The sequence below is a fragment of the Coloeus monedula genome (genome assembly GCF_965178545.1).
Source record: "Coloeus monedula genome assembly, chromosome: 1".
Lineage (NCBI taxonomy): Eukaryota > Metazoa > Chordata > Aves > Passeriformes > Corvidae > Coloeus > Coloeus monedula.
The window spans coordinates 134,214,766-134,225,507 of record NC_138781.1 but is presented as its reverse complement, the minus strand read 5'-3'; the positions used below and the strand labels follow the sequence as shown (position 1 = coordinate 134,225,507).

Genomic DNA, 10,742 nt, shown 5'->3' with positions numbered 1-10,742 from the left:
CAAACACAGCTTTTCAGAAGAGCTCGAGTTTAACTGCTAAAATGCTGAGGATAAATTTTGTTCAGAAACAACTTGATTTCATATAGACTAAAGCTTTGTCTGCCTGAATACAGTCAGTTTTTGAGAATTCATATTACAGTAGGATCCTAAAAATTAAATGGATAAGCTTATTCATACTAGGAAATAAGGGAACTATTTGACTACAAAATAAATCTGACCACAACAAGATTTGCCACAAATAAACCAATTTATTACTTTTTGGCAAGTCCCATACAGAATGAGCAGGGATCTTTCACTCGCTATATTAAATTATTTAACTTTATACAAACTGTAAACATCTTCAACATGACAAACTGTTGGTACAGACATTCCCCGATTCCAGCATCTTTTCTCTCTGTTAATCAAACAAAACTGAAACCCAAATAAACCAAAGAACTGCGGATCTATAAAATTCAGCATGTGCATTTTATATATCAATTCCAAGCAATGCAGAGAAGAATATTTATTATTCTTATTCTTTTTAGTGAAATTTGTAATGGCATTATGACTAGAAACATTTTTTTCCATGCTGTGGTAGCCTATTTTTTGTTTGAAATTAAAACCACCATTTTATATAATGAAGGTAGTAAACCAAATTTTACAGGAAGCCAGCTGATTTTGTGTATAAACCAGCTATATTTGTTATACTGTAACAGATAATTAAGAATGTAAAAACTCCTGATCTGGTTAATACTTTGTTTTCCTGGCAGGAACCAGCCCAAAGAACTGCTTGTTGAAAAAACTCTGCTGTAATTACCTGATTTTTTTTTTTTCACCTCCTCTCTCTCTCAAAGTACTTTAAATTAGACATAATCTGACCCATAAAGTGATCACTTCTCTCCCTCTTAAGTAAGAGCAGATTTTTCTAAGTTCCAGGAATGTCAGTCTGCAAGCTAGCTTTACTGAAGGACTACAAGATATGTACTGTTAGGTCATAATCCTCAAACCAGGGCAAAGGTGTTTAATCTTTTCATGAACCGCTTTTCTCCAAACCAACTCAGCAGCAGTAAAATACAGACAATTATTTTATTGACTAAGGCTTTAAAAAAAATTTAAAAATCACTTCTCTTGTTAAAAAACATTTGCATTACAACTTTGGTTTCAGTATGCTCCTAATTTTTAAGTCACATTTACAGACAACAATCTACATTTCTAATGTAAAATGTCAAACCATATTAAAAACTTTCAAGTCTCCGTGCATCGTAAGAAGCAATTAAAATAAACAATTCTTTTCCAGATCACCTTTAGTTACTGACAAAACCCAAAGTAGTTATTTCTTCAGCTGTGTGCAACCAGCTGTTTTCAGCATTATAAAACATCACACTTTAGATGACAAAGTGCTTAGATCAGCAGATCCATAAATTATGAGTTTGGGTGAGTTTTACTACCTGAAGTGAGGACATTGAGGAGCCCTGTAAGATGATTGATTCACAAAAATGTACAGCTGAAAGACTATGGAGAATGAACAGTGAGGTTAACTTGCACTGACATTATAATGTACACTCATAAATAACAATGATCTTCCTGCACAATAGTCGAATTCCTACTGTCAACTGAAAAAAAAAAAAAAACCTACATCAAACCTTGGTAAAAATCTTACATGAAAGTCTTAAAAAAATGGTGCAATTCCTTCAGCCAAGCAAGACATTCTGCTGCTGGATTTGCCTCCAGATCTTCTCTGCCCAAATAAAGAAGGGGATCAGTACTACACTGTTAAAACTAGATCCTGACAGGACTATGTAGAGAATATTCCATCAACCAAAATAGAATCAGCTATTTCAAATGCTTGAACTCTTCCATTATCGTGAAAATCTGACAGAAATAATGGAACAGGAACCTTCACTAACCTTAATTTTTCAGCAGAAATGCAGACTAATCAAAACAAATTTTTACCACTTGGTATTTTCCCTGCAGCATGGGAGGAAGCTCTGTTAAAAAAAAAACCTGATCTACACAGCCACCATTCTACAGAAGATCTTCTAAACACAATTAATACCAACAAGTTCAAAATATTGTTGTGTGGTTTTGGTTTGGGTTGGTTTTAAATCAAGACCTATTTCTGATTTACAGTCAAACCTTTTTTTTTTTTTTTTTTTACTCTATAATCCATTCCATTTACTTTGCAGTCTTACTGGGAATTTCCTGGAGTCCAACACATCACAATGCAACCGTTATCCATGTGAATGCACAACTTTTGTATGCTAGCTGCTGTTTTCTGTAGCAGTGTCTGTTAGAACTTTTACAGAATTGTAATGTTCTCCTAATCCATAGGCATGCCTCATATACCTAAAAAAAAGTTACAGAAATAGTGTTCAGTTTAACAAGAAGTATACATCATGCCAAACAGTAACAGCACTGGAAGACAATTTAAATAAAGCCAAGTTTTAACAACAAAATATATAGGAACATTACACAGAAGAGTATTAAAGACAGTTTTTAATTCTGGTGACTTCCAGGCACAGTTTGACATATACTCTGAAGAGGGGAAAAAAGTTTCCTCCATCTTGTCTCGTTGTCATTATTATTTTGTAATTATTTAACAAGTAAAATGACCTTGCAGCATTCTCTAAATCAGTGACTGATACACATCAGACATTGTCTAATTACAATTTCTCCACAGTGTGTCAATCACAAACAATTTCTGACCTGCACAACCATTATTCAAGCATTGTTTCAACACCAGATATGTAACAGAGAGTAAAAGAGCAGGTGAGAATCAAAGCTGAGCCCTCTGTTACAGAAATAAGTGCACTAAATTTAAGTGATAAAATGACATACTTACACAAGTGTTATTGGTTTGCCTGAATATTCTTCACCAACAATAATGGGAGGAGAATCCATTTGCACTACTTCAATAGGTGTTTGTAAAATGTGTGACAAAGCCCTTAGCTTTAAGGCAAAAATAATTTAGTAATAGGATTAAATGCAATGTAGGCTGGAGACAGGAAAACTAGGCATTTAATTTTAGCAGACAGTTCAAGCATAACACTAGAAATATTTTCAGAAAATAAGCTTTATTAAAATAAGAAAAATTATTTTAACTTCTAAAACTTTAATTGAAAACAGATTGCCTTAAACTAATCACTGTGTAGAGGATACAACATTGGGCTACTTTCATTAATTTCCTAACTGTTCTTTCAAGAAAAATAAGACAAACTAAAATAAATATGTATTTTTTGAAGCTCAAGTTCTTGCTTACATGATAAAAACCTAACAATACTCTGCTCTAGGCATCTTTGCTACTATCTAAGTCTTCCCCCACTCATAGTGTCAGTCTTTCTAATTATATTTAAACCAAATTAATTCACTAACTTGCATGTTGTCAAATACATCAGAACAGTGGTGCACCATCAGAAAAGCTATTACTTTGGGAAAACAACTTATAACCACAGGAAGAAGTACTTAATAAGCTGTTTATGACTATGTTCCCTTATGCCTTCAGGTATTCTTTCTAAAGAAGCCCCTTTTTTAAAGTATATTCACCCAGTTCAGAATTTCACAAATAAAAATTATCAATACGATACTTACTTCCAGCTGACCACCCCATGCAGCTGTATTGGCTATATCATCACAGTATTTCTCAAATTCCTCTGCAGGGAAAGAAAAGACAACTTTTAGTACTTGTCTTTGAGAACAAGCAACTGAGGAAAAACACTGACTGTGCAATGAAGAACTAGAGCCAGAAAAGTACAAACACATTTTAAAGGAAAATATATATGTTCTCTAAGAAAAGGAGAGAAAAACAGATGTCAAAAAAAACCCAAAGTCATTCTATTTTAAAAAGAAAATTTCAGACTGAGGAGAGGGATAAAAGAAGAGTATAAGAAGAAGTACAGTTAATACTTGAAATTTTTTATTCAGAGAACAGCAGGTAACAACAAACACAAAATTGCATACAGTTTTCTTCCTGTTCAGAGGATGTTCAGAAACTTCAGTAAAGAATGTGACAGTGAGTATTATATCTAGTTCTTATATTAGCCAGGTGTCAGGTATGTTTTAAAAATCTTGCAGTTGAATGTGGTTGAACAGTTGGCTGGGTTTTCTTTAAATTTCCGAATTAGCTGCCTTGTTTTTAGCATCCTAAAGTATTTATTACCAATAGTTTCTTTGTAAATAACTAAATAAAATCTTTTCACATCATGTTCTACAGAACCCAAGTTTAAAATTTGTACATTACAAACCCTCAAGCTTTTGAACCTTACAAACAAATTTTGAGAAAGAAGAACCCAGATTTTCTGAACGCTGCTCAGAATGACCTTTCATACATTTCCCTTATAACTGAAAACTGCAATTCCCTGCTGCTGTGCAGAATTTCATTGAGTATTCTCCTGGGACACATTTATCCTGTGATAACAATCTGTCAGCATGGGAACGACAGCACCCGGTGACCACATGAAATCCACAGCAATGCCTATTAAACAAATGTAGCACTAAGTTAAGGAAATCTATGCTCTCATTTTTGTGGTGTTCCAGACGTAATGAATTAATCAAGTATTGCTTAAGCAAGAGGTACATAAACTCTGTTTAACTACATTTACTCAACCTACACTGTTGCTCCACACTAAAACTCTTTATATTTTTTAGTTTAGTCTATTTGTAAAAAACTGTTCCAAAATACCTTGCACTGAAAAAACAAGGTAGAATAAGAAAATGCATCTATTCAAACTATTATAAAATAGATTTGCTTGTTTCACACCCATTTTTAACAGCTTTCCTGTGTACACTGAAAACACCAATATAAGACTTGACAAAAAAATCACCCCAGCCTGGTAGACAAGCTGTTTATAATAACAAATCATATCCCCAGAATGAGTACACATCATCTAGTAACCAGCAAGTTCTGTTTTTTTAAAATGGTGGAATAATGTTTCCTAGATTAATTTAAAAAAAAATATATTAATTACAGAGATCTAAGTGTACCAAGTTTCATAGCAGACCAATAAAGTAACAATGTTACAAACACCTTAAAAGTCCCAATTCAGATGTAACTGAGACTTATCAGTGATTTATCAGGAACACTTAAAATAGTTCTTAAAATCTCATATGCTACAAGTCTTACCTCTGCTATACATGTCTCCAGTATTAGGGTTTGTCAGAAAAGGCAGGAAGTCATCAAAGTGACTTTGCATATACTTTGCTGTTTGGTTCCTCAGAGTTGCAACAGTCCAGGAATTTTGGTGATCCTTGAGCTGGTCTTCAATAGCTCTGTACATGCAATGGCCATCTGAAGGGATTTGTTTAATCTCCAAGTGCCTTGCTGCCAATAGGGAGGCAAGTTTCTGACTTTCAAGATGTCTAGCACCTGTTAAATTTTGTATCTCAGCTTCAGCTATTCTTTCTTCTCTTTCTTTCTCCAAAGCAGCCTTTTTCTCCTTAGATTAAAAACACACAAAAATTACATCAAATGTTAAATTTAGAATATGCCTGTACAGTTCTTGGCTTAGTGCTTGCTTCTCTTTTAGTGTTTTCTCAATACATTCTTACCTATGAAATATTTGCCTGAATAAATACCAATTAGAGTCCTCCTAAACCCAAACTTTAGCAAATGCTAAGTGACCAGTATATCCTAACTGCCTCTGACACCACACCCAAAACTACCGCAAGAGAAATCTTAATTATATCAACATGCAAAATAACACTTTACAACACTCACACAAAGGCTATTAATCACTGTCCTTTCTCCAGGATCATCTATTTCAACACTCAAGTATGGCAATTCTAATTAAACATCAGAAAATACTGCTCTTTTGTAAGAAGTGTGGGATCTACCACTTAAGCACATGATTGCATAATGGAGTTCATGCCATGAAACTGAAACTCCCTCAGGGTATGTGTTCTACATCATAAAAGACTGCTCCTAACCTAAAGGATGGACAAGAATGCATGTAGAGAATATTAGAAGGGATGTAATAACACAAAAAAAATTACTTTCACAGAATGTTTCGTAAGTTCATGCTGAAGTTAACAAGGGAGCAAAAGCCAAAGTAAATAAGCAAGTAAAAAAGGAAGCAGTACAGAGAATGATCTTTCCACTTTCATACTTAAAATTCATCACAAATCAAGACCAGACTGGTTTAGGCAATCAGAACATAGGAAAACTAGACCAGAGTTCCTGGTTTGCCTAGACATGATGCCATGAATTATGAACATCCTTTTAACATGTTTGTAGTGACCATGTAACAGGGGATGAAATAGGCAGTAAAGCAGAGTTCCTCTGGCCCTGAGCCAATATTCATGAAGGTACAACGATAATGTTAATCCATCACAACATCTGATGTTTAACCAGATCTAAACCTAACAGACAGGACACTAGGTAGCGTTTCTTAACAACTCAATATTTTAAATTAATTTCTTCAGTATTGATGTTCTTTTGTTAAATGTGTAAAGTTCTACTAGTTGCGTATTTTCCACATAGTATTTTAATTCAATTACTTTACTTCTTTAATAGTATTTCTAGTGAAAGTCTTTCAAAAATCATTTGCTTTACATAATTTCTTTTTTTATGGCTCCCATTTCCTGACCTATTCTGATCCCCAGTTCATGGCTGAGGATAGATAAGTACAACTATTTATAAAATCCTTATATATTTCTAGGCAGCAGTTTAACAGATTTTCAAGGCACGCAGTAGGTACAGCATCAATACAGAATTAGACAGGTAATGTGCCCTGTAAAATTGTTTAGCTTTGGCTATTACAGTTAAGTAATAACGTCATTCAGTTATTTGTAAAATGTTTAATGTGAAGTCATACCCGCCTCTTCTGTGCTTTTGATATTCGAGGATGCTGAATCTGCTGCTCTACTCCTTCAAGCTCTAAATTTGCAACCCCATCAGCTATGGAATCTGTCTAAAAAGGAAAAAAAAAAAGTTAAATGTTCTTATTAGTATAAACAATAACTAAGACATGCACCTTCTGAAACAATTTAAAGTTCTCTTCCAGGATATTTTATGAAGTTTAACCACAATGATCCATGTACAGCACAGAACCCATCAAAGCACTTCCCATCCCAAACTACTGCCTTGAATTTCATTACTTTTCTGTACTCCCAACAGAGTTATGAACTGTGCATCTCAAATTTAAGCTCTACGTTCTCTTACACACTGGAGTGTGAACACTGCTTACTGACTGAAAGGAAAAGCTTTCCCCACCATGCCAGCCACTGAGGTATCCAAACAGCCATTATCAAATTCTGTGAAATTAAAGCAGAAGGGTCCACCCTCTATATCAAAGCATAACCACCAGTTGAAAAAGAGAGAGAGTTGAAACTTCTCAAGAAAAATTACAAACCTAACCCGGTAACCATACGAGCTATACAAAAAAATCACTTACATTGACAAAATCACAAGACAAAACAAACTGGATGAGTCAAACACCTGCTGAAGGTCATGAATACTTCAATAGTCTATATAAGATAACCAGAGTGACAATGTAACAGTAACTTAAACAAATAATTCTCTAACATAACTGAGTTACTCATGTAGCCTTAAAGGCAACACCAAATACTACTTGGGGTGTTACACCTTTCCCCCTACTCTACATTTAATTTCTGTTACAGCTTGGCATTTGTGTAACGATTTTGCTTGTATGCCTCATCCATGGATTCAGTAACAAAGTAAGTCTTGCCATCAAATTTTGTCATGCTTTTGCAAATTTTTATTAAACCTGCTTTTGAAACACCTTTTACAGCAATTCTTTAAGCTCTCTCAACTGTGCTCAACAGCAAAAATGCCCCACTGCTACATGAGCCTTCTAGCACTGCCCATTTACTGTAACAGCTAAAGCTTTCCTAAGTTGAAAAGAGTTACTAATATTGTGAAGAAAAGGATAACTACTTTGAAGTGTTATTTCATTATAATTTTTTAAAGTTAAAAAAGCCCTAACACAAACTGTACCTGTACAACTTCAGCTGAAGTTAGGGCACGTACCTTATTCTGTTCAGGTGAAGCTTCCTTCAGCTGCTTTAATTCTTCCTTGTGCTTCTGTTCAAGTTCTGCCTCTAGTTTGGCAACTTCATCTGCCAGCTGTTTTCGTCTCTTCTTATCATTCTTGGGAACAGCATTTTTCATGCCTTGAATTTTTGCTGTTAGACAAGCAGTGTAATAAAACGTTATTTTAAAATATAGATACTCTATGGTCATTGCAGAAGATGACTAGAAGTCACACAGAAAAACTAATTTACAAACATCAACAAATCAGTATAACAGCTATGAGACTGCCAGTTCTAATCCTCACATTTTGAAGTGGCTATATTTTTCCTTAGAAGATGCAAACTGACTTTTCTTTTCTTTCTTTCTCTGAAAAAGAGAAAAACTTATGTCAGGTTACTAATAAAAATACATATGAACTTCATCAATGCAGCAGACCTTGGCCTGTTGCCTTTGAAAAGATTATGTGAGCATCAGAATCTCAAATCTCACAGGAAAGATGTGCAATATTTTAATCAGAAAAGCAGCAGATTAAAATTAAAAACTGAGTTTACCCATCCTTAAGACAAAGTTTCTAAAAGCAAAATGGGTATTCAAAACCAAATAAACCAAAAAATCGTAACTTGATTAAAGTTCGTAAGTATTTCTAGGCTGTAAGTCAATGCTTCATTTCTAAAATCACAGAATAGTTTGGTTAGAAACAGTGTCCAGAGGTTACTTAGTTCTACCTCCTGCTCAAAGTGTGGCTGAATTCAAAGCTGTACCAGGTTATGTTAATTCAGATGAAATTTATTCAGATGACTGTGCAGTCTCCAGGGATGGGCATTCTGCAACCTTTCTGGGAAACTTTTTTACCAGTATTTAATGATTCTTGCTATGAAAATATTTTCCCTTACTCTTCCCATAAGGATTTTTCTTGTTACACTCCAGTCCATTCTGTGTCCTTTGATGAGTCTGGCTCCATCCATTACACAGTGGAAACTACAACCAGATTCCCCCAGAGTCTTCTTCTCTTGTGTTCTTAAAGGAACACTCCCGCTACCTCTGTCACTTCTGTACTCACTGTTTTGGAGTTACAGCAGCAATTATTTAACACGCTGCTTGCTATTCATCACCTGTGCTGTTTTCCTGTCCTTCACCCTTGACTGACACAATTGAGCTGAAGATGATGGCAATGATAATGAAACTTTTCAAAGGGAGGCAAGAAGAATGCTCATACTGAAAGATTTATGTTAAGCATTCAGCCACACAGATGAATAAGCTGAGTATGACAGAAAAGCAGCTTTGTTCATTAAAATTAACATAATAGAGGAGAAGGGAATCCAGAACATAAAAGGCACATACAAATACACAGCAGAGAGTATGGGTGGTGGAAAGGGGGGTGTGTATGGAGTCATGTGCCCCAGCCACCTAGACAATGATTGATTCCCATCCCTCTTCAATTTCAACCAAATCTGACTGGGGAAAAGGCATCTCAAAACAGTAAGTTCCTATAGATTTAATGACAGTATGCAACCTGACTCCTTTCTTCTTTAACCCTCTGATAAAAAGTTGCAGATGGGCCTATTTCATTACATGCCAAAAAAGTCAAACAAGGAAAAGGCCGTATCAATATACTAGCAATGATAAAAGCTTAACAAAAATGTTATAGTAACTATGAAACTCAACAGAGTCCATCTATCAGACCTACTTCATTATATTAATATATAATAGGGTAGGTCAAATAGCGTAAAGTGTTTTAAGCTCCTATTAAGCACTTTAAGACCACACAGGTCTTTTACTACAGATACTTTATTATAGCTGGACAGGACATGAAAATTCGGTTCAGGTCAACTGCATTTTGAATAAAGAAACATAACGGGCTGGGCAGCAAGAGCCCCAATGCAGGCTTTTCAATCTAAAATGCCTTTTAAAAACACACCTTTTAACTTAAAACCAAAGTAATAAAACGCGAACATCACGCCAATGGCCCAGCATTAAATCACAGCTCCCGCGCATCGCGCGGCTCCCAAGGCCACGGCAAGGCGAGCTCCGCAGGCCGCCCGCACGACGGGCACTGCTCCCGGCAGCACAGCCCGGCTGCCGCACCGCTGCCCGCACGCACCATTTCGCTACCGCCGTCCTCGTCCCCCTGCGAGGGCACTGCCAGGGCTGCTCCCTCCTTCTCACAGCCGCCGCCGGCCCTCCCGCCCCTCCGAGCTACTCGCGCTGCCGAGCGGGGCTTCCTGCGAGGGAAGGCGGAGAGGGGACGCCGAGTCCAGCCGGCCCCGCGTGTCGCCGCCGCCGCTCCCCAGCCTTCTCCCCTCCCGCCCTGCGCCGGGCCGTGGCGCCCCTCACCCTGGAGCTCCCGCTTCTCCTTGCGCTGCCGCTTCACCAGGTGCTGCAGAGGCCCCTCGGACCCCGACTCTTCGTCCCCCAAGCCCTCCATGGGCGCCCGGAGCCGGCGGGCGCGGCTAACCCCCGACCCCGGCGGGAGGCGGGAGCTCGCCGCGCTTCCGCCAGCGCCGCCCCGCCTGGCACCGCCTCAGCCGCGGCGTGAGGGGCAGGAGCGGCTCGGTTCCCCTGGCAGGTCCCGGGACCCTGGGCTAGGGCCGTGGTACGGAAAGGAAGGGCTTGGTTTGTTCAGGGCCTGTGGGCGCTTCTGTTCGCTGATGTCTGCGGGGCTACTCGCTCCTGCCGTAATGTCCTGGTAAAAGGACTTCTGTGGACAAGTCTGCACTAGGAAAAAGCCATACGTTTAGCTCGAGGAAGATCCTGTTAAGCAGGGAGGTGATAAAGG

The 10,742-nt window shown here is 37.5% G+C and overlaps 1 protein-coding gene across 2 annotated transcripts; it reads right to left on the bottom strand.

The window, feature by feature from the left end:
- Nucleotides 1-237: 237 nt before the first annotated feature.
- On the bottom strand, nucleotides 238-10,420 carry OTUD6B (OTU deubiquitinase 6B). 2 transcript variants are annotated; one of them, XM_082296909.1, is made up of 7 exons: nucleotides 10,301-10,420; nucleotides 7,964-8,118; nucleotides 6,789-6,884; nucleotides 5,099-5,411; nucleotides 3,568-3,629; nucleotides 2,822-2,928; nucleotides 238-2,325 (listed from the first exon to the last, which is right to left on the bottom strand). In XM_082296909.1, the coding sequence occupies exons 1-7, from the start codon at nucleotides 10,389-10,391 to the stop codon at nucleotides 2,241-2,243; spliced, it is 909 nt and encodes a 302-aa protein (XP_082153035.1). In that variant the 5' UTR covers nucleotides 10,392-10,420; the 3' UTR covers nucleotides 238-2,240. The 2 variants fall into 2 exon arrangements, with proteins under 2 accessions (XP_082153035.1, XP_082153036.1); XM_082296910.1 differs by lacking the exon at nucleotides 10,301-10,420 and adding an exon at nucleotides 10,068-10,258.
- Nucleotides 10,421-10,742: the final 322 nt, after the last annotated feature.

Excerpts from the sequence above, each read along its gene's own strand:
- OTUD6B (XM_082296909.1), bottom strand. The coding sequence starts at position 10,391 with ATGGAGGGCTTGGGGGACGAAGAGTCGGGGTCCGAGGGGCCTCTGCAG. Across the intron at positions 8,119-10,300 it reads GGAGAAGCGGGAGCTCCAGG|CAAAAATTCAAGGCATGAAA; the intron begins GTGAGGGGCGCC and ends CTTGTCTAACAG. Across the intron at positions 2,326-2,821 it reads GGCAAACCAATAACACTTGT|GTATATGAGGCATGCCTATG; the intron begins GTAAGTATGTCA and ends ACTTTTTTTTAG.